Source organism: Meles meles, chromosome 5 (genome assembly GCF_922984935.1).
Source record: "Meles meles chromosome 5, mMelMel3.1 paternal haplotype, whole genome shotgun sequence".
NCBI classification, from domain to species: Eukaryota; Metazoa; Chordata; class Mammalia; order Carnivora; family Mustelidae; genus Meles; species Meles meles.
Window position 1 is genome coordinate 83,003,250 of NC_060070.1, and position 24,474 is coordinate 83,027,723.

General features: G+C 42.6%; 1 protein-coding gene across 1 annotated transcript in view; it reads left to right on the forward strand.

Annotated features, from left to right (window-relative positions):
- Positions 1 to 10,996, forward strand: part of MCM9 (minichromosome maintenance 9 homologous recombination repair factor) — a 97,806-nt gene extending 86,810 nt beyond the window's left edge. The window contains exons 10-13 of the mRNA XM_046004801.1: positions 103 to 306; positions 1,331 to 1,413; positions 1,865 to 2,010; positions 6,576 to 10,996. Coding sequence (XP_045860757.1) covers positions 103 to 306; positions 1,331 to 1,413; positions 1,865 to 2,010; positions 6,576 to 8,043 — 1,901 coding nt within the window. The 3' untranslated portion in view covers positions 8,044 to 10,996. The remainder of the gene's footprint in view (positions 1 to 102; positions 307 to 1,330; positions 1,414 to 1,864; positions 2,011 to 6,575) is intronic.
- The last annotated feature ends 13,478 nt before the right edge of the window (positions 10,997 to 24,474 follow it).

A 24,474-nucleotide genomic window follows, 5' to 3' on the forward strand; every position in this document is an offset into this window, starting at 1 on the left:
GTTATCCTTTTTAAAAATGAGTGTAAGAACTTTATCAAAACCCTTAAAGCGAGATGTTTACCTGTTCCTAGAAATTACTGATCTAGCACCTGATACATACAGGTTACCCAAGCAAATCAGAGAAGCTCTGGAGCATGGAAAAGATGAAGACCTACTTCTGCCTGATTCGGAATCTCCAGCCCACGCTGTCCAATGAGGGTAATCAGGTCCTTCTCCGGTACTACCAGATGCAGCGGCAGAGTGATTCCCGGAACGCTGCCCGGACCACCATCCGTCTGTTGGAAAGCTTGATCCGATTAGCAGAAGGTTTATTTCATTCAACAAATAATACTTCTGTTGGGTGCCCAATATGTGCAAGGCATGGAGCTTGGCACCACGAATTCAAAAATGAATAAGAAGAATCCTAAGGTGCTCATAGTCACTTAGAAAGTAAAGGCCCTGAGCTATGAAACTTCCATTCTTCTGGGGACAGATTATGGGTATTGAGTAGAAGGTAGCATCATTAAGAAAGCGGAATCTTAGAGACATGATTAATTTAGAAAGTCCTATCTACTAATGTTTGTTTCTCAGTGACAGTCTGTTAGCATTTGGGGTGGAGCACTTTCTTATTTAGAGTTGTTTCCTATGTAGCATCTCTGATTTTTTTCCTCACTAATTGCCATTCACACCCCACTGCTAATGTAGGAAACTAGCCCATCCCAAGGGCCTGAGACTTCGTGCATACATACAAGGAAGCTGCACCTCAAGACTTTTTTCCTAACAGTGACTTTTATTCATAGCTCTTGTTAAATTAACTCTTAAAAAAATCCACATGAACTGATGTATCATATGATGACAGAATGCTTAATAAAAAGTTCTGTAAAACCAATCCACTTTACATTGTCAAGGATTTATAGCTAATATTAAGACAAGAAGTACCCCAAATGCAGGCTGGTGAGTTTGGTAGTTTTGAAAAACCCACAGATAAAGAGAAGTGTCAGAGAAGAGAAACAAGTTTTATGCTATATATTTCTTTAAAAGACAAGAAGATAAAGATAAAAAGTTATTGAATATTAGAGATATGCTCCTAGAACCCCTTTCCTTTTGGAGCCCAGAGTACTTTTTCATATAAATACCCAGAATTGCCATGGGCTGTGCAAGATCAGGCCCATTATTAGAGAAACAACTTTAAAGCTAGTTGAAATTAGACCTTTGTGCTTGTTTTAGTAAAATGGATTTGTGATTAGTGGTGCATTCATTAAGTGTAATTTTTCAAGGGCCTCAGATAAAGTATTGTGTATATCACCTCAAATACTCACTGAAAACATTTCTGTCTTCCTGATTTTCTTAGCTCATGCTCGCCTGATGTTTCGTGACGCTGTGACTCTGGAAGACGCCGTGACAGCTGTGTCAGTGATGGAATCTTCGATGCAGGTGAGGGCATTTTGCACCTAATATTTGAACCCTAATTATAATCATGTAAAAAAAGACAAGACAATTTAGAGCATATCAGAAGTTATAAAAATGATCATATTCTGGAACTAGATCCAAAGGAAACCATTTAAAAGAAGGGAAAAAACTTGTGGAAATACCCTTTGCATCAGTAGCATTGCTTTGGCCCACTGGATACAGTAGTGGGTCTCTCTCTCTTTTTTTTCCCTCAGCACGTCTGAGGGATGCTCATGGCCCCACTAGAGGCAGTGTGCTTCCAGGAGCAATGCTTGCTGCCAGGAATGGGGGCAGAGAACTGCTGAAATTTGAAAAAGGCCCCCAGGTGATTGTGATACCCAAGATGGGGGTGGAGAAAGCTCATCTGGGAGCTGTGGTCTCTAGTGGGTGTTTTCTGGTGACTCCCCTGCTACTTCCCATTTTCTCACCCCTTCAGGGAGGTGCACTGCTCGGAGGTGTGAATGCACTCCACACTGCGTTTCCTGAAAACCCTCTGAAGCAGTACCAGAGGCAGTGTGAGCTTATTCTGGAAAAGCTGGAGCTACACAACCTCTTGAGTGAAGAGCTAAGAAGACTTGAAAGGTGAGAAAAGAAGTCCAAGCAAGACTTACAATGAAAGATCCTTGTTCGACATTTAGTGAAATGAAAGAAGTGGAAATTAAGTGGAAAGTCTGTCTGTACTATCTGAAGGGGATTGGCTCAGTTACCTTTTGCCGTGTAATCAATGGCGGGAAAGCTCAGGAGCTTAAAAAACAAACAAAAAAACACCCCCACAACCATTTTAGTGCTCACTCTTCTGAGTCAGAAATTCAGGGGGGCTCAGTGAGAATGCTTCTCTCCACTCCACATGGTGTTGGCTAGCAGCACGCCTGTGTTTAGCTGGGAGCTCAGGTGGGACTGGAACATCCAGAATGGCTTACCTCACATGTGTGGTGCCTTAGCAGGGATGGCTGGCCGCTTTGTACTAGAGGGAGTAGCTTAAGACTCCCAACAGAACAAAAATCGAAGCTGCCAGGCCTCTTATGAGCTGGGCCAGAAGTGGTACAACATCATTTCTGTCACATTTTGAAGGTCAAAGCAAGTCACAAGATCAGGCCCCATGCAAGGTAGGGGGAAATAGACACCACCTCTTGATGGGAGTGACATAGATATACAAGAATGGGGGAACCTCGGGGCACCTGGGTGGCTCAGTGGGTTAAAGCCTCTGCCTTCGGCTCAGGTCATGATCCCAGGGTTCTGGGATCAAGTCCCGCGCCGGGCTCTCTGCTCAGCAGGGAGCCTGCTTCCTCCTCTCTCTCTCTCTGCCTGCCTCTCTGCCTACTTGTGATCTCTGTCTGTCAAATAAATAAATAAAATCTTTAAAAGAAAAAAAAAGAATGGGGGAACCTCTTTGGAGCCTTCCATAGCTACATTTCCTTGGCTTGCTGGTTTGGTGAGCCTTATAGAGAACACTGAGTGGTTCTTTACTATATATAGCAAAGTATATATTAATTTACTGAATTTTTACCACTGGTTCCCAATTACATGAGAAGCACCAAGGTTGGCTAGTCACAGTTTACACTCAAGACACACAGTTTCCATGGAATCAAGAAATCTTGTTAAGTGGGCTTCATTCTGTTTATTGCGACTACTTCTTCTGTTTTTCTTTGGCTTACAGAGGTGGCTGGGAATGCTGTTGAGAAAGAAGTTGTACTCCAGGAAAGTGCTCTATCCCAGGCCAGACCCAGACACAAAATACTTTAATAATTTGGCTTTATCATTTTTCCTTACCAAGAAAGGACATGTACAAGGGAGTTTACATAAAGAATCTTAGTGTTTATTAGTATTTAAATTTTATTCTTAATGTTTTTAAAGCTTTCTTCCAAGCATAGTAAGTATTTGATCTTTATATAAACCTGGTGAAAGAAAAATCACAGAAGACTCAGGCCCAGACTGCTCTTAGGCCAGCTATAGCTAGCATGTGGGGCAAGTTAGGAAAGTAGAGATAACTAGTACTGACTTTCACCTGGGAAGGGCCCTCCTGGTTCATTAGCAACAGCTCTGACCCTCCCTTCAGCATCATGATTTTCCTTCCCTACATGTCCAAAGTCATGACTTTTAAAATTTTACATATTTAACAGACTAAAAAAAAAAAATCCCTAGTGAGAATGATATATATATATATTTTGTTGAAGAGGAAAATTCGTCTCTCATCTCACAGGGTGACAAAAGTAATGTTTCAAAACTCTGCTTTCTAATGATTTGTTAAAATGTGGACATGTGGGAAGGAACATGTCACGTGCATTACCTAAAGAATTTTTGCCCCCACTTTAGTGTTTGTTTGCTCCCAGCATATATGAGCTTCTAAAAAGCTAGACTTGGGGGCGCCTGGTGGCTCAGTGGGTTAAAGCCTCTACCTTCGGCTCAGGTCATAGTCCCAGGGTCCTGGGATCGAGCCCCGCATCAGGCTCTCTGCTCAACAGGGAGCCTGCTTTCCTTCCTCTCTCTCTCTGGCTGCCTCTCTACCCGTGATCTCTGTTGGTCAAATAAATAAATAAAATCTTTGAAAAAATAAAAAATAAAAAGCTAGACTTGGAGTGTGTAGCTGTGAAACACAAGTGAGCAGCGGCTGGGATATCCTTTTGGGTATCTTCATGGTCAGTGCAAGTGGCTCAGTAACTGCCCCGAGGCGGCACTTGACCTTGACCTCAAATCTGGAGGCTGGTGAATGGAGACCTGTGGAAGCAGAGCAGATGCTGAAGGAGAATGTGGAGACTGCAGTGGGACTGTTGACGCAATCAGTAGAACCCTAAGAATTCTTTTTGTTTTTTTTTAATTCATTTATTTGTTTATTTACAGCATAACGGTGTTCATTGTTTTGGCATCACACCCAGTGCTCCATGCAGTACGTGCCCTCCCTATTACCCACCACCTGGTTCCTCAACCTATGGTTCTTGTTTTTTCTTTTTTTTTTTTTTAATTTCTTTTCAGTGTAACAGTATTCATTGTTTTTGCACCACACCCAGTGCTCCATGCAATACGTGCCCTCCCTATTACCCACCACCTGGTTCCCCCAACCTCCCATCCCTGCCCCTTCAAAACCCTTAGGTTGTTTTTCAGAGTCCATAGTCTCTCATGGTTCATCTCCCCTTCCAGTTTCCCTCAACTCCCTTCTCCTCTCCATCTCCCCATGTCCTCTATGTTATTTGTTATGCTCCACAAATAAGTGAGACCATATGATACTTGACTTTCTCTGCTTGACTTATTTCGCTCAGCATAATTTCTTTTCCTGGCTTTTCTCCTTTCCCTCACTGCCTTCATCCATTAGCATTCTGTGTCAGACTCCAGCACAGCCTTCCTGGGGCAGTGTGGGGACTGGCTGTGTGTTGCTAATACCGAAGTGCCAGCCTGCAGTCATCCTGCCCTTTACATAAACTCAACCCCCTTTTCTTTTGGTCTCCTGGCTTTTGAATGATCCAGAGCATGGCGTTGAGATGAAAGCTATTCCTTTGGTTCTTTCATGGTTTGATGTAGGGGGTCCTTTTCAGCCTTCCCTGGGCCCGGCTTGGCTTTTGGAGAGGCTGCTCATTTTAACTGACCAGAAACTGGTCATGCAGACTGCCAAAAGCTGTCATATGCTGGATTCAGGAAGGAAAGGATTATGAAACTCAGAATCGGTGTTCTGTGATAGAAAGATCGCAGCTGGACTTATCAAATTCAACATGACCCACCTGAACGGAAAGATAAAAAAGAATAGGTAATGATCTGGGGGGAAAAAATAAAATAAAAGGATTCTACCTTAAAATATTCTTTTCTTCTGGTATAGACATCTTTGAAATGCAAGATCATGTTCAGAGCGTTGATTCCCAAAGCTATAAACCCAGGTGCCCAGCAAATGTAAATGAACAGCCTCTAAGACACAGCTAAAGCCAATCTTACCATGTGAGAAAAGCCCAAGTAGCGGATGGGTTTATCCCCGCAGGAAAGAGTTCTCTATCCCTTAAGGGGGTCATATATGAGTAATACAACTATTTGTATTTTTATTACACTTTTCTTCTGGAAAATGCTTGCGAGTGACAGCCAACCTCAAATGGTGGCCATTGTAACCACCTGAAAACAGAATGCAAAGAAGCTGTGTTTTAGGAAGGTATGGTAAAACTGCCAGAGTTTTATGTCAGGGAGAATTTAATTCCCAAAGTCAGAATTAGACTAAATTGGGACAGCTTAATTAGTCTACCCATTTAAAATTCCCTATCTCCTAGAACATTTTTATGGAGCTTTAACAATTACAAATATCCCTGACCTCAGTTTGATGTATATTAGATAGTAGTAATTTTGAAAGCTTTTTCTTTTTTGTTTGGTTATGACTCCACTGAATATGGATTTTGCTGTATTGATGTGTCCAAATCTACAGTAAGTGAATATAACCCAGTATTTTTACAATAATTTTGAGGGGGTTTTTTCCTGATCATAAGAGTAATACATGTCTCTATAGTGTACTTTGGAAAGTAACAGTAATAAATTAGGAAAGCAAAACTCGCATATAATCTTATTTCCCTGAGAAGCCTACCATTAACATTTTAATGTATTTAAATATATTTAAATTTAAAATTCATTTAAATTTAATGTCTTTTCTTCTTCGCCTTTTTCTATGATTACACATGATTTTTATAATAATTTACTCATCCTCTCTTTGGTTTAATTCCTTTTCGAATGTAACACGTGGAAGCAGGGTCATGTTGCCTCTTACACCGAGAAGCTCTTTCTGAGTTGTTAGGGGCTTTCTGAAGGACCTCCTTTTGAGAAACTACCGTGTCTGTTACAAATTGGCCCTCTCGCATTATTTCAGTTTCTAATATGCCCAGAATTAAAAATGATTGTCACTGATCAGATCATTCCAGGAGGTCAGTAGGTTTCACCCCTCTGTCAGCTTGATAGAGAGTAGCTGCCCAGGGCTCATGTTGAAATGTGGGCTGAGTTTTGCAGGAAAGAAGTCCCAGCTTCTGGAATAATTTCCTCCTGCTGCTCTAAGAGACTATATTTGGCATGAACTTGGAATTATGATGGACTCAATCCCTTTACATGGCATCTCAGAGACTCAAGAAATGCAAAGTTTAGTGCAAATTCTCTTCTTTTCAATACGTGTTCCTTATTTATCTCTGCTACAGGTTACAGAATCAGAATGTGCACCGACCCCAGCCACAGGCAGTGGAGGCAGAGACTAACCCAGGATCCTCAAAAAATGACCCAGGAGAAGCAGCAAAGTCCAGAATCTTGTCAGCACAGCAGGAAATGAACTGGAGCATGCTGACCTCCTCTCCTGGACCCAGTCCCGAGGGAAGCCCACTTTCCGATCCCCTATCCCATGGAGGGCCTAGTAGACCAGCAAATAGAAAACATTCTGCTGAGCACAAAAATAGCAAAGATGACAGTTTGGACTGGTTTGACTCCATAGCAACTCATCAGCTTGAACCTCAAAATACTGTGCCAGTATCTCCCAAAACAAAGGGTGGGAAAATGGCTTTACAGACCTTCAAGAACAAAGCTCAAGGTAAGGAGAAGGGTGAGCCAAGCCAAAGGAGCAAAATGGAAACTGGACAGCTTCCAGCACCAGGAGAGAGAGAAGCTCCACGGAGGCCAGACCATGTTGAGGTGAAAGAGGCAAAAAAGGCAACAGTCGTTCCAGAGGCAGCAGGGTCTACTGGCGAGCCGGACTCGGTACTGACTCATCATGTCTCCAGGAAGCTGCACCAGCTGCGCAAGGCCAGCGCCCAGGAGTTGTGCAGGAACCCCGCCATGGTGCCTGTACAGCCCGCAGGCCCTTCTCATCCTCGGTCCAGTTCTTTGTGTGGCCCCAAAGGAGCACTGGAAACTCCCAAAAGAAAGAGACAGAAATCCCTTGCTCAAGTGGAAGAGTCTGAGCTTGGAAGTGCTGAGAGTCCAGGTCCCCCACTGGCCAAACTGGCAAAATTTACTTTCAAACAGAAGTCAAAACTTACCCACTCTCCTGAAGACCACAGTCCTTTGTCTCCTGGCACAACTAAAGGAGCAGTTCCAAGTCCTGGAGTCCTCCAGAGAGTGAGCAGAAAAGCAGGTGTGCCTGAAAAGGGTCCACAAAAGTTGGCCTCTACCTCAGGAAGCAGAAACTCAGATCAGCCACAGGATCAGGCAATGGATGTGTTGCAGCAGGCACTGGAGGAAGACAGACCAAGAGAGAAAAGCAGACGTGGCCCTGAAGGAAGAGTTACCCAGCCTGAATTTGAGCTTGGGAACCAGACTGGGCATTCTTCTCCTACTTGTCAAAGAGACAGAAAGGAAGAGGTCTCATGCAATATTAAAAGCAGCAAGGTTCATGCTTGCACATTAGCCAAACTGGCACACTTCTCCTTTACTTCCCCCTCTGAATTCAAGTCAGAATCCCCTCCTCCTCCTGAAAGTGAGAACCAGGGGGCGAGAGGCACCAGCCCTCGTCCCGGGACTTCAGCTACCGTGCTTGGCAGGAAAAGGAAAACTTTTCAGCTGGAGGGGTCCAGTGAGAGATTGCTTCTTTCCAAAAAATCTCTCTTTACTTTATCGGAACTAGAAGACGAAGCACTGGATTTTGATTGGAATGAAGAAATGAGAAAAAAGCCGTAATCATGAAAAGCTTTCTGGTCAAATTTCAGCCTCCCCAACTCCACACAGCACCTTTGGGGTATGGACATGTGTTTATAGGTGTACAGAACTATTGGCCCTATTGAGAGTACCATTCCGAATACCAGCTCCCCCAACAGGTTTTATAATTTCAAGCTTATCTTCATGACTTGCAAAGTTGTATAATCAACGTTGGGCAATGTGATACCAGCACTGGAATTGACATTGTGCTTAACTTTGCAGATGGAATACTTGTATTCCCAAAGATGTTTCTGTTTGTTTTGATTTGTTTTTTTTTGTTGGTTTTGTTCTCTCTCTCTTTTTTTTTTTCTTTAATTGGGACTTGGATCTTCCTAAAATTGTTTCTCCCATTCACTTAGGAACAGATGCGAGGAAGATAGCCCTCAGAAAGCTAACAGGTTAGATGAACTCTTTTCTGTTTTTTTTTTGTTTGTTTGTTTGTTTCCTAATTTATTCTTTACCCAAGATAGGCAAAGTATGGTGAATATTTATTAGGATTTACCAAAACCATGTGATTTTTGTAATATTATTTCTGTGTCTTTTCTCATGTGTCAGATTAGATGGGACTAATGCTTTTCCTTCTTTGAGAGGCATCCTTACAATTCCATGGTATTCCTAAAGATCTGGCAGCTGGTCAAACTGTAGCTTTGTGAAGTACTGACCTTTTGAATTTTCCCTGTTTTCTTGAGCTAACATTTTGTGCTTCAGATTCTTTGTTTCATTGGGGGGGCCTACCCTCAGCACAACCTAAATCCTGTAGTTAGAAGGAGAATGTTCAGTAGTCTCAATCACATGTCGTGGCATCTACCCAAGTGGTTAGTAGAGAAATGTGATTCCTACTAAGTTACAGTTCATTTGTCCTTCAAAACCAAGCAAATGATGTCTGGTAGAAATAGACACCTCAAGCTTTGTCTTTCTTAAGCACTTTTAAAATCACTTCTCCCTTTGGATTCTAGCAGGGGCTTTTAGGGTTTGATAATTATAGACTTTCTCTTCCGAATTATGAATTTTTAAAATAATAATTAATGGAGGCTTTCATTGTCTGAGGCACATTTAGATGTGAAGAATACCCCAAAATGTATATACTTCGTTTAAAGATTGCTTCATTAAATTCATACCAAAAAAGTAAGGAACCCCAAATTTTCTTGAGTATTTACATGTTAATTGCAAAATTGATGAATTTAATTTTCTGAAAATTTTTAAATTGTGAGTACAAATTTAGTATGGTTGAATCATTTGAAATAACACCTTAGATAGCTAGTAAAAGACATCTATAAGCAGTGATTATAAAATGTATTATTGCACATTCACTTCAACCTATTCTAAAACATTAAGACCATGGTTTGGGTCATTTCTTATTATTTCCGTACTTAATAACTTCCTAGTGTAATATGATTCTTAACGTGGTCTATCCCCAGTGTCTCAGTACTTGCCTGCATTTCAGTGGTCTGACCAGAAATGAGGGAAAAAGAGAGGATCTGGATTACTGACCAGGTGAATCTTGGTCTATACACCATCTGGCCTGAATGTGTAGTGGACTGGAGTGATTCAATTGTGAGTCACCATGCAGAGCTGTGTCTCATGTGTGTGTTGTGTGTGTGTGTGTGTGTGGTAAACTATTAATTCCTCTTCTTATAAGTGTTTATCTTTGAAACTTGCTGTGGTTTGCAGCTATGATGCATTAAGCTTTGCATGGCTCGTAGTGCTTAACCTGTTGGCTTGTCACTCGGGTATTTCGATCTGTTCTGTTTTCATTTCTGAAAATGGCTGCATTCCCTATTGGGCATCTTGATTCTAGAGCTTTCATTTCTTGGTAAGGAGGGATTTAGTTTGTGTAGTTAACTTATCTCTTCAGGATATTGAATAATTCATGTTTTAAAATACAGTGTTAAATGGTCTCTCTTCCTTAATTATTGTATATGATCACCTGTGCCTGGTTATTATTTGTGCTCACCTGATATCCTATTATTTATATTAATAAATCCACCCTTTTTTTATTTTAGTACCTTTTATCAGGATCCTTTGGTCAGCTTCCTAGTTCTGTGTATTTTTTCTTTGATGCTTACATGGTTGGAAATAACTATATATGTAAATATTGTAAACAGACAAAATTATTAGAAGGGATAAAACACTCAGTGTGGGGCGCCTGGGTGGCTCAGTCTGTTAAGCAGTTGCCCTTGGTTCGGATTTTGATCCCGGGGTCCTGGGATCAAGTTGCGTATTGGGTGCCCTGCTCAGGGGGACGGTCTGCTTCTCTCCCTCTGCCCCTCCCCCCGACTTGTACGCGCGTGCTCTCTCTCTCTCTCTCTCAAATAAATAAAACCTTTAAAAAAATAAAATATGTACACTACTTACTAAAAAATTTAAACCTGCATCACAGTCTACTTTTTTGTTATGACTGCCTTGCTGTGCTTGTTGTATTTGATGCTCGGAGTCTCACAACTTTATCAATAGGAAGTCCCATTATATCGATGCCAATGCCCTTTTAGGACTCAGACATTTCTAAAAGTATCCATAGTATCTGAAAACAACAGAATGCTCCAGACACATTTTGATTTTTTTCCTGTCACAAGTCTTAGAATCAGTTACCCCCTAAGGCAATCTATTCCCTTTCCGGGCCAATGGTATAACAGGCTAAACTCATGGCCTTGAGGATGCACAGGGGAGTCAGCAGTGGGCAGAAGGACTACTGCTGCTGTTTTCTCCCTGAACGAGTTTCAGAGCTGAAAATGTCTAATGTCCTGAGGTCACATTTTATCCTGCTGTGTCCTATTTTTCTTACACTATGTGATTCCACAAGACTTTCTCTTACATGGTATTTAGTGTGTACCAAAGAAGCACACAGGCATCTTGAGGGAAATAGGTACAGTCTCGAAAATCATATTTCTGGTCAAAAAAGGAAAGTGTAAAAACAACTTTTAATTCTGAATCAACATGTAAGAATATTTTTATTTCAGGCCAGTGAAGTCCTTGAAAGCATTTTAATAATATAAAATTATTTTTTTTAAGATTTATTTATTTATTTGAGAGCAAGGGAAAGAGAGAGAGAGAGTGGAGGGAGAGACAGAGGAAAAGGGAGAGAGAGAATCTCAAGCAGACTCCATGCTGAGCACAGAGCCAAATGCAGGGGTGATTCCACGACCATTGAGATCATGACCTGAACTGAAATCAGGAGTCGGACACTTAACCTCAACTGAGCCACCCAGGTGCCCCAATAACATAAAATTATTTAAACACAATAAAAATTATACCTAACATCCTTTGTGAGACCAAACCAGAATTTTAACTCTCTTATAATTATGAAATGAGTTTTCTGACTCTGTGAAAGATAGTGTCTTCAATGTATGTGTGATAGTCTAAGATTTATAATAGGGATTTTATTATTGTAATTTTCATGTTTCTTAGAAATACGGACAGAATCAGCTTATTTGATACCTTTAACTGTTTGGCCTAATTTAAACTTTAAACTTTTTCTGAAGTTATACCAGAAATTTAGTAATAGATATCTACTCTTGGTTGATGAATTTTAATTCTAATAAACACTGTACTTCTAATACCTTCCTCAAGTGCAAAACCCACCTAGCTAATAGAATGACTGGAAGACCAATTCTAGAGAAAATCTTAGGTCAACCACAAAGGGGATACCTAGAACTCACATTTAGCCAATCCACAATACTTAGGAATTCAGAACCAAACTACACTGAAAGTCTAGATCACCAGGGACGACCTGCAGCCAGGTTAACCTCAGCCTAGTTCCAAATTTAACAAACTCACAGTGTGGCAGGCTAGGCCACTGTGTATTCCCCAGTGTTCAGAATCACCTCTTCCGTGTCTGCTTTCCATATTATTAACATTCAAGAAGGATGAAAGAAGGCTTCTGGGTCACATATGTACTCACTCCACTAGGGGTTTTGCTGTCCATGGCCCATGCGACACGTGCCGTAGCCCCTCAGGTATATGAGGGAGCCATTGCCCACACATTCCCTTCCCTGTTTCTCAGAAGACCTATACAGGAAGCTGTGGTAATTGCTCCCTGTGACACACTTTTCTCTTGTTCTTCTATCACTTCCACTGTCTCTATTAAAAAGCTTAAAAATGCATCTAAATTTAATAGTTGTATTAAATATTATTATTAAGCTTGTATTAAATATTGTACTTACTACTTAAAAGTGAACTTGACAGAGAAGTTAGACTTAACAAAATTGTTGATGTGTCTGTGTAAATATGCTGATTCAGGATACAGTCCCAGAAGGGAAATAGGATATACGCACTGGGCCTGATCTCCCCAAGAATTCGGGTATGAGTTATTTATCTTGTGAGCATGAATGGTTTTTAGGCCAGTCTTCTCTCTGTTTGTTTAGAGATCAAGCTGAACCACCAGAAAGAAAACATTGGTACCAGGTGCTTTTTTATGTGGGGGCTCTCATGGTTTAAGACTTTCATAATAAAGCAAGCCAGTATTGAAATATTGCTTAATACTTTGGATCTAACTTTTTCAGAGCCTACTGATACATAAAGGAAACCAGAGAGCCTTGCAAATTGGGTATCAGGTAACTCGGGTTCTAGAACTGAATGATCACTAGCCAGCAATGCGACTTTTCTGTCTTCAAGGATCTTTCCATGAAGCAGAGGATTAGACATTTCCGACTCGGTTATTACGGAGTTGCAAAAAGGAAAAACTTAAAAGTCTACCTGAAATAAAATCTTCAGTGTAAGGGCGCCTGGGTGGTACAATCGGTTGAGTGCCCAACTCTTAGTTTCCATTCAGGTCATGATTTCTTGATCCTGGAATCGAGCCCAGTACTCAGGGTTGTACTCAGGGTGGAGTCTAAATGAGATTTTTCTCCCTCCCCTTCTGCTCCCCCCGACTTTCTCTCTTCTCTCTCCTCCCCACCAAATAAATAAATAATCTTAATTTTTTTTTTTTTTTAATGTTCCCTGTAAGGATAGAGCAGGGACTTTCATTAAGGGCAGAAAAGAAATTCTAACCAGGCTCCGTGATCCTAGAACTGGAAAGTTCTCTCAGCCTCTCTGGCATTCTCAAGGTCCCTTGTTGCTGCTGCTTTTTTACTGTCCCTCTCTGTGGCCCTGTTTTCCGTGCTAACTCGGGGTTACTCTGCTCCAGGTGCTTTGTAGATTCTGATCTACCTTGTGGCCTGGCCCCCATCTGTGCCTTTTTCTGATCTTCCCCGACTATTCACCCATCCTCATGTTACAGATTCAAGGTCAGTGTTCACTCGGTTCAAGAGGGATGTGGAGGGTGTGGGAGTGAGCGGCCTCCTGGTGCCAACATAGCACCCAGCGCCGTGGGTGGGGTCAGTCTCCAACAATGGGCTGGGAGGCCTGCATTGGCGGGTCTGTCACACTTCTGTCTTCACAGGGCTTGGGGTTATAGGGTCTATAATTCTATGACCTTTATTGTTTCTATTACAGTTACTGAGTTGAGAGAGCATGTCTCTAAAGGTACTTGGATCATCTTTCCTAAAAGAGCCTCGTAAATTCCTGACCTGACAACAGCCAGGATTTTCCGAGGGTTGAAACCACTAGGGACGCCATGGAAGCGCAGTTCACACTGCCGGCCACAGAGGGAGCTGTCTGCTGTGTCACTGCTTATCAGGCCTCCATTTTCTTGTGCGTTACTTCCTTACCAAACTATTACAGGGTTTAGAAACACTTGGACAAAAATAAAAATAGATGGGAGTATGTGAAGGATATTACTCTGAAACTATTCTTTAGGAATAATCTCTGCAGTTAAGATACATTTTAACATTTTCCAAATTTTCAACTTCATAATCACCCACAAAGCAGGAAGTAGACCCAGGGTGACGGGAAGATACATGTTTCTTAGGCCTACTTTAGCCCTTGTAGAATTACAGATAACCCAAGTTGACTTCAAATTGAGGATTCATATAACATTGATCTGTGATAATCTTATTTTATCATTGTTGGGAAATTAAACTGCTTTGCAAGAAGGGAAACGCAAAGCTGCCTTAAGGGCTCCAGTGCATCAGAAACCTTTGATTTTCTGTCTTTTGAGAGGACTCAGTGTGATGGGGGATGACACCTGGAGCACAGTAAACTCCTGCAGAGTCTCCCTTATTTACAGACTTTGCCCCCAAGAACTAATAAAGATTGAAAAACAAAGTATCTGTATAACACAACAGTCCCTTGAATGGGAAGTCAGCTGCCAGACGCTATCCAGTCCTTTTTTTTTCCAATATCATTATATGTTCATGAAGGTTACAAAAGCTGTGAAATTTTAATACCATTATAATTAGATATATGGATGTTATAAGAGTTTTCCCCAGAAATGCTACAATAAGCTGAATTTCAAAGAAACTTTGAGCCAAAATTAAATTCACAGCAACTGAAACTTTTCTAAACTGGTTTTAAGTACTTATTTACCCCGATGAAATTTTAATTATAATGTAACAGTATCAATCATCATAATATTAGTACTTACTTTTCAAAACATATTTAATTTTTGATACTTGATATTCACACCAATATTATTCATAGTTCAGGTGATACCCACTATGACAAATGAGGGAAAAGCTCAGACATTTAAGTAATTTTTTTTAAGTGGAGATGTTTGTTTCTTTTTTTATAGAATGTTATTTTTCTTTCTTTTTTTAAAAAGTCTAAGTAATTTCTGCAGCCAACAGGGGGCCCAAATTCATGACCCCGAGATCAACAATTGGGTGCTCTCTCAACCAGACCAGCCATTGCTGGTGCTAATTACTTAGCACCCCTAAGTAATTTTTTTGAAAGAATAGGTTCAGGAACATCTCAACTCCCCTCACTTTTTATTGCTCCATTAAAAATATCTGTTGGTAAAGGTAAAAGCAGATTGCTTACTCTGTGCTAGTTACTCCTTAAGCACTTTCCAGTATTTAGATGAAGATATTTATTCTTAACTCATGTAATCCTCCCAGCATTCTCTAAAATATGTAGTATTGTTATTCTCGTTTATAAATTAGATAACTGTAAGCTAGAGATACTAAATAACCTGACCAAAGTTACATTACTCGTGTCAACCTGAATAAAAAGCTAAATTGAGGCAAGTTTGAGTTGCCAGAAACCTAGTTTACTTGGGAATAGCAGAGGAATTGCACCTTCTCTCTGCTGCAGCAGAGGGACGGTCCACATGCTATGACCTTCCACTTGTGTGCCAGATCCCACCCCTCCTGCCTCTTCTGGACACGGCCTCAGCACTCCTCCCCGGGCTCCCTCCCTACTGTATTATTCCACCATTGGTTAAAACACACACACACCTCACATGACCCTATTTCCTCACTATGTCTGTGTTTCCCCTTTTAGCAAAACTTTTTGAGAGAGTTGTGTATTCCCCTGTCTTCAGTTCTCATGCCTTCCGCTGAGCCCGCTCCGCTGAAATTTTTGGCCTCATCACTGTCTAAGCAGCCTTATCAAGGTGACCTTTGGTGCTCGTTCTCTGTCCTAATCTTACTTGATTTGATGGAGCTGATTACTCTCCCCTCCCTGAAATCCTTCTTCACTTGTCCTCCAGGACAGCACATGTCTGTGGTTTTCCTCACTAACCTCTTCCGGCCTCCTCAGTCTTTTTGCAACTTACCCAGTTCCTCCTCTTCTCACAGACATTTAACGTCTGAGTGGCCCCTGGCTCTTTTCTATCCCCGTTAGTCTCACAGAATCATAGGGCTCTCAGAACCTACCTAGTAGCTGATGATGCCTTTCCTGAGCTCCAGATGCCAGGATCAAACTCCTGTTCAACATATCTCCTTAGTTAGCTAAAGGGCATCTGAACCTCAACATGTTCCAAATTATGCTCCTGATCTTGTCCCTCTACAGGAGCTCCTTTCCCAGATTTACCCATCTTGGCAAATTAAGTGGATACTCTATCCTTCCAATGCTTGGGTCAACGACTTGAGTCATCCTTGACAATTTACTTTCTCTTGTATCTCATACCCCATCTGTCAGCAAATTGTATGGCCTCTCTATTAAAAATATATCCAGAATCTAGACACTTCTCACCAAATTTGCTGCTATCTGCCCCCCACCCCCAAAGCCACTGTTCTCCCCTCCTTGACTCCCTACAGGCTGTTCTCAGCATAGTAATCAGAGCGATCCTATTAATAAATGCAGTCAGGTCATGATAATTCTTACCTCAGACCCTCCAGTGGCTCCCCATCCCATTCCGGGTAAAAGCCAAGTCCTTATAATAGTGACCTCTAAGCCCTATATGTCTGGCCACATGCTACCACCAACCTTGCTGTTTCTGTAATTCTCCAGACATGAACTAGCCTCCCAGCCTTTACCCTTATTGCTCTATCTGTGGAGTGCCCATCCCTGGGAGGTGATCACCCTCACCTTCAAGATTTTGTTCAAATGTCACTTCAGTGAAACCTACCATAACCATAAATTACAATACCTAAATTACCTAACCCAAAGTGTAAAACATCCTCCCCTTAACCAACTTTCCATAGCATTTTCATCATCTAACATACTATAACATTTACTCATTTATGGTATTGTCTGTCACAGGTGCTAACCAAGGGTGAGGGAAACCTAGACTGGAGAGTAAAGAAAGAGGCCATGGGTTTCAGGCCTCTAGATCAGCTGCTGTGGCGGGGCCTGTGGGTCATACCACAACAGCTACAAGTGGAACTGCTAATTGACAGAGCTTGGGATATTCTGCTGACACCTTCCAGGACATAATTTGTGTAAGGGCCAGACTGATGAGTTAAAGGAGGTATGATGGGAATTACCACTCTGCTTCCTTTAAGTCTTTAAGGATGGCACTAGTTTCTGCTATTTGCCTTGGGATGTTTGTAAGTTGCAGTCTGCCCACAGGAGGGATCCAGGGGAAGCTTCAGAGCCTCCCACTTGTCCTTCCCTACTATAATAGCTTTTGCTCACAATTAAAATATGCAAGTGGGCATTCTGTCAACTTCCAAGAACTGATTATTTCAATTATACATCAAGGACCAGGGACATAAGCACGGGGTGGGTCCCCGGACTGACTAGACCCACTGTGAAGTGAACCTGGGCTGTGAGTCCATGTATTACCGGCCCCCACACACATTACTCTGCCAGAAGACCGTGATTTGTAGCATACTGGTTCCCGTTATCAATAAAACCTTGTGTCCAACACTTCCCAAAGTCTGGGGCTAATTCCTTTGCCCAGGGTATGGTTACCCAGGTAAATATCTGTTGGTCCCTTCAGGGAAGGACTGGGGTAGTCATTGTCATGCAGACATGTCAAGGTGTTGAGGTACTTCTTCCTGAGGACCTGGCCTTCCCTTCAGTTAGTGGGCTCTGAGTCTGAAAACTAGTTCAGATCCAAAGCTTGTCAAAAATTTTTGACTGCTTGTTGGCACAGCTGCCCTTAGCCTCCTCTTGATCCTTTCTCTTGACTGTATGGATCAGTACATCAGAATCACCTGGAAGCCTTGTGAAACTACAGATGGCTGGTCCCCACCCCCAGAGTTTCTAATCGAGTAGATCTGGACTGGAGCCTGAGAACTGGTGTTTCCAGGTGACGTTGATGCCACTGGTCCAGGACCACACTTTGAGAATCACTGGCACAGACTGATCTTGCCTCCAGGGACTCCAACCATTCCCCCAGCTCTCTGTGCATCCATCTCTCTGCCTGTGGCTCTGACTTGGGGCTCAGTGAGGTATCTGTCCTCACCTGGCTTTTGAGAGTACCATTGTCATCTGGCCTCCCTGGGGGCAGGGATCCAGCTGTGAGTGGTCAGTACTCCAGCAGCTGGGGACCGCACCTACAGAGCTCTGGAAGGGGAGATGAGGGTGCTGCCCTTCAGACCCTCCCGTGCTTCCACCTGCATCTGTCTCGTGGCCAGGGCTAATGAGAGGAGTGAGGGTTGCTTCAGGCACAAAATTTAATGGACACCCAAAAAAAAAAAAAAAAAAGGCAAGATAAATATTTTGATGCAGTATTTTTAAAGATGAAAATGCAAAAAAAAATCCATGATATGAGCAAAATATCAACATTTGAAAGGAAGGATCAAAGACAGGCATGGGCATGGCACTGTCTTCCCTTCCTGGAAGGCAGGCTCCATGAGGGAAACAGAGGTTTTGTCTCTTTTCCTCACTGATGTGCCCCCCAGTATTTTAGAAGAGTTCTGGGGCCCATAGTAGATGCTGAATAAATACTTAGTGAATGAGACACTTCAGACATTTAAAAGAAGAATGACCATTTAATCTACACTTCTGCCTCTCTTCTTTTTCCTCCCCAGTGTTTTCCACTAGGGTTGACTGTACACAAGAGACTCCCTTCACCTTTGAGTCAGGAGACTCAGAGTTGGTTAGGTACAACTTAGGGAAAGCACCTGACAAAAATAGGATGTATTTTATTATAAAGGGCAATTGTGAGGTGTTTGAAAATATTTTCTTAATTGATTTCATCATCCCATCTAAGGGATATACAGAGAACATGTCGCCGTACTAATCACCCTATTTGATGTCAGCTTGCATCATTACAAGAAACAATTTCCAGAAACTGCTCTGTTGATCCTAGAAAATTGTCCTGTTGAGCCAAAAGTTGAACAGAAAAACTTGACACAGAAGGGCAATTATAATGGACAGCCAGCTGCCCACCTCCCCTGCACTCCATCCTGGGAGACCTATCTGGATCCTGAGGTTGGTGTGAGTGCGTGGAGAGAACCCTTCTGGGTGTGGGCAGGCTGGCATTTTTGCACAGGATGCCAGGAGATCATGTGGCCAGAGCTGCTGGGCATTGACTCCAATAGGGCCCCTCCTCACTGCAGGGCCTGCTGTCACCACACTTTACCTCTTTGGCACCCACAACTAATCCTAACTCCTTTTTAGCCAGTGAAGGGAATTTGGGAGTCTTTGGGTCAGATAAGAATCTCAGTGTGTTAAAGGCAACTCATATTTGCCAGAGAAAAATAAGACGGCTTGTGCCCTGCCAAGGCTAGATTACAGAAGAAAATTCCAAGCTTCAGATCTCCATTGTCATTTCAAAACAAAACAAAACAAAACAAAACCTGACAAGTTTAGACCTTTAAAGGGGATTAAGAGTACACTCATCATGACGAGTACTGAGTACTATATAGAATTATTAAATCACTATATTATATACCTGAAACTAACGTAACACTGCATATACACTGGAATTTTTAAAAATCAGGCCTGGGGCGCCTGGGTGGCTCAGTGGGTTAGAGCCTCTGCTTTTGGCTCAGGTCATGGTCCCAGGGTCCTGGGATCGAGCCCCGCATCGGGCTCTCTGCTCAGCGGGGAGCCTGCTTCCCCCTCTCTCTCTGCCTGCCTCTCTGCCTACTTGTGATCTCTCTGTCAAATAAATAAATAAAACCTTTAAAAAATTTTTTTAAAAATTCAGGCCTAAGAAATTTCATAAGCAGGTGAACTGAGTCTGTTTTTCCTGTCTGTGGAATAAGAGCCATATATGCCAACTGCAGGAACGTTCATAGGGTCCCGCCCGATGATGTGCGTGGACTGCTGGCTTCTCTAGCACAGAGATATCTGAGAGGAGCATATACAATGGTGAAAATGTGGGGGGATAAGGGAACTGCCTGTCACTGAGCACCTATGAAGTGTAGGGATCATATTAGACACTTCATATACGTGGTGAGTCTGTATGAGATGGTAGGTAGGTAGGTAGATAGATATTTAGTTCGCACAGGAATTAGGTGAGAAAGGTATCATTAACCCTGTTTACAGAGAGACTAAGTTAATTTTTCACAAGCACACAGCTAACCAGTGGTGTCTGGTGCAGGAGGAACTATTCGATTTCAAAGCCAGTGTGCTGTCAACTGTATCAAGACAGAGCCCACAAGAAATGAGACTGTATCAGGGCCAAGCCAAAAGCATCTCCCATTGAGTCGTTGTGTGCTTCCAGAGAGAAAACCATGGCTCAGCCCTTTCCTGATGGTCACTGAACTGTCCAGGCTGAGGGCGGGTCTCCTTTTCCTCTCCAAGCCCACCACAAAGCAGGGGAGCCCTCAACGGCTTGGCCTTGGCTCAGCGCCTCGGGAGATACAGGAACACCGCGAAGGGGCTGAACCGTGCCACGCCAGGCGAGGCCATTCACAGTGTGTTGGCCTCCGGGCCCTGTCCACATATGATGGCCAGGTGTGCCCTGCCCAAGTTTCCTTTTTATTTTCATCAAATGTGCGTAAATACCCTTTTTGTCCATGGAGAAATTTTCCTCATTAAAAAGGAAACTGTTTTCAACTGTTGGGCCCTGGACAACAGGGGTGCGGCGAGTTGTTGGTTTCCTGTGCTTGCTTGCTCTGGACAGTGACGGCTCTAACAAGAGAATGGCCGGGGTGGAAGTAAATTTAGGTCAGCTTGTGCTTTCTGCTGCTCACACCACTAGGGGGCATGAAGCTTCTCTGATAGAGGAACTAAAAAGGCTGGAACGTGTAAAATGCCCAGCAAAGGCTGGAGGCTTGCCTGCATGCAACTCTCATGATGAAAACATTTCTTCCAAAACCAGTCTCATTTGGGCACTTCCAGCAGACACACAGGCCAGCCGAGGAGTGGGCCAGGAGAACGATGACGGTGCCACAAGGGACACACCATTTGGTCATTATAGAAAACCTGCTCTGTCTTCTGAAGACTGAAAACGCCTACCTAAAAAGCCAGGATGTAACTGAGCTTTGAAACCCTGTGAGCCAGATCAGAGTCTATTTCATTAAAGCCTATAATCTGAAAGAAGATGCACTTAATAATGTCATTTCTTTGGGAGGTGGGGGGTCAGATTCCAATTCCACAAGATCCTAGAAAGATTTTGCTAATCGGAAGCTTAAAAAAATCCGTAGAATTTTGCACAAGCCATACCCTGCATATTTTATTGAGATATAATTGACATATAATATTGTATAAGTTTAAAATGTACAGCGTGTTGGTTGGATAATTAATATACTGCAATAAGATGACCACGGTAACTCTAGGTAACACCTCCATCATGTCATACAATCATCATTTCTTTTTTATGGTGAGAACAATTAAGATCTAGTCTCTCAGCAACTTTCAAGTATATTATATGGTATTATTAACCATAACCATCATGCTATGCATTAGAGCTCCGGAATTTATTCATCTTCTAACCGTAGTTTGTACCTTTTGACCAACATCTCTCCAATTCACCCAGCGCTCCAGCCCCTGGTACCACCATTCAACTCCCTATTTCTACGAGTGCAGATTTTTTAGAGCCCACATATAAGGAATATCATTACGATATTTGTCTTTCTGTCTGTTTATCTCACTGTAATGTCCTCAAAGATCTATCCATGTTGTCACAAACAGCAGGATGTCCTTCTTTCTCATGGCCAAATAACGTTCCATTATATATACAAACATCCTACATCGTTCTATATATGCATGTAACATCTTACATCTTTATCCACCCATCCATCTGCTAGTGGACATTTTGGTTGTTTCCATATCTTGGCTATTGTGAATAATGCTGCAATGAAGCATGCAGAGAGCTCTCCCAGATTCTGTTCTCATTTCCTCTGCTGTATACCCAAGTGAATTGCTGGATCATACAGATTTTTAATTTTTTAATTTTTTGAGGAACCTCTGTGCTGCTTTGTATTGTGGCTGAACCAATTTACATTCCTGCCAAGAGTGCACACATGTTCCCTTTTCTCCACATCCTCGCCAACATTTAATACTTGCCTTTTTGAGAACAGCCATTCTAACAGATGTGAAGTGATATCTCATTATGGTTTCGATTTGCATTTCCCTGATGATTGGTGATGTGGAACACCTTCTCATGTACTTGTTGGCCATTTGTGTGTCTTCTTCAGAAAAATATCGATTCTGTTCCTCTGCCCATTGGTTCTTTTTCTTTTTTTCCATTATGAAACGATCCCCACAATAAGTCTAGTTACCATCTGTCACAAGACAAAGTTATTACAATATTATTGACTGTGTCCCTTATGCCAAGCATTACATTGCCATGACTTATTCATTTTATAGATGGAAATTTATACCTCTTAATCCCTTTCACTTATTGCGCCCACTGCCCCAACCCATCCCAGGCGCTCACTCAATGCTCCCTGTCTCCCAGGGGAAGGATCCTTGGACTCCTCTTTCTCTAAGCTGTGCTGTCTTAGGGGGGACGGGTAATGTGGGCCAAATTCCTCTTACCCACTCAAATGCAGCCAAACTCTTTTTTTGTTGTTTTGTTTTTGCTCCAACAGAGTGCTGAAACTTCTTCTCTAGACACTTGAACTTCTACATAGTCTCCCTTGTCCATGGTATCTGCTCAAGTTCGCATTTTCTGGGTGCTCCTGGACTACAGCAAGCTGAAAGGAGTCGGAGCCAGCCGACAGGCTGCTGGCAGTTCCTAGCCCATGCTAGGGTCTGTCGATTGCCCAATGCCCAGGTAGCGGGTCCCTTGGTATATGCTGCTGGGCCCCACAGCTCCCGCAGAAGCCCTTCTGTTTGTGGATAGTTGCCAAATTTATGATGTTAAAAGGGACAAAAATGAGGGGCATCTTAGGCTGCCATGTTGCTGATGTCACTTTTCCCAATAGCCTGCATATTGGCTATCCATATTTTAGCATCCATTCAGGTGTGATGATGAACACGAGATTGGGTGCTAGACAAGCTGCTACTCTCTGGCTTTGGGACTGTCAGAGTACTTAATCTGAACATCAAAAAATGGCAGAGTACCTCCTCTATAGGATTGCTCAACACCAACAAATATTTATCAAAGACATACAGTGTGCCAGCATTGTGCTGGGCCCCAAGGATGCGCTCAGTGATCACACAGCCATGACTAGTCCTTGCCTCCCACACATCACTTTGCAGTGAGAGTCATATCACCAGGAGGGACTTACCTGATGTGACTGCACCGTGGCCAGCACATCACAGCATGTCACACGTTACTCATTTTCTCCCTTCCTTTTCCTTCTTATCTCTTCCTCCTCAAAAATAATGACTGTAGGGCCAGGTCAAGATTCCCCTGGGCAGTGTGAGTTTCTAGAAACACAGAGGAGACTGATTCATACTTTAATTTTTACCTGTCTTTACTTAGCATTTACTATTTGCTAGGCTGTGCTAATCTTGAGGGATCTGTAGTAGATATTTGTCATGTTTTTTCTGGCCACCATTATCTGATTCACCTTCCTCATTTGAGAAATTTCCCCACCTTCTCTGACTAGGCTGCAAACATCAACTACTCATCTTCCCAATTTCTCCTGCTTTCAGACTCTTGGTACTTTGAGGCTCAGCCAATCAGATGCATGTACCGCAGGGTGATTTGGGACCCAGAGGAGCCTCAAAGGAAGTAGGAAGGAAGTAGGAGGGTGGATCATCCACCAAGAGGGAGGACTATGGCAGATGCTGTAACAGCCTCTAGTTTCTGGCAACAGTCAGCAGTGCCAGTGGGAAGGCAGTGCCTTTTGGTGTCAAGTGGCCTATTTCGTGTTGTGGCTTAGAGTGTGGCCATAGCTTCTTTTAATTGCCTTTCTTCACACCTATTTTCAGGCTTGACTTTCTGATCTCCCTACTGGTTCAGCGAGTATCCAATTGCTTTTAGCAAAATCCTTGTGTACTTAAATCAACACAAGTAGATTTTGTCCCATGCAGCTAAGAACCCCAGTTGACCCAGGAGGAAAATGAGTAAGATTCTGACCTCTATCTCTTAGGAGACCCACCCACAAATGATTTCGATGCAGTCTGTGGAACGAAGGAAAGATGGGACATATTGGGGGATATCTACTATACTGGACGGTGAGAATCAGTAATGAACACCCAGCATTGCTGGTCACAAGGAATTTGGTGTATGAGATGGACTCATCGATAGATAATGGCATAGCAATGTCATAAAGACAGAACTAGAGATGTGCACAGGGTGTGGAGGAAACACCACGGAGGGATACAACCCCGCTGAGGGCAGGTGGGAATGCTGATTGAAGAAGGCTTCGGAGAAGATGATGCCATGTTTGAGCCAAGTCTTCAAAGAAGAATAAATGTAATTCAGACCAAAGCAGAAGAGCCTGGGAGAAAAGAAGGCCTTCCCTTGTGCAAGAGCCAAGGCCCAGAGGAGAGCTTTTCAACATGGGGTGTGAGCAGTCACACAGGTTGGTGTTGCTAGAACCACTGTATTCCCTGGGAAGAATACGAAAATTGTCATGGGTACAGGACTGAATGTGAGGTAAGAATGGGAAGTAGCTGCCTAGAAAAATGGGAGACAGTGTGGACCAGGGATAAGGAAAAAGATTCAGGGGTGCAGAGGGCCCAGGAAGTGAAGCCAACCCACATGGTCATCAGATTTTCTCCAGAAATATTTAGCTACCTGTGTATAGCGGTAAAGAAGAACACTGGTCCGGATTTAGGGTTTTGTATGAAAATGAAGGCAGACATCTGAATTTGGAAGCCATGACATAAGGAACATAAGGACCAGGAAAA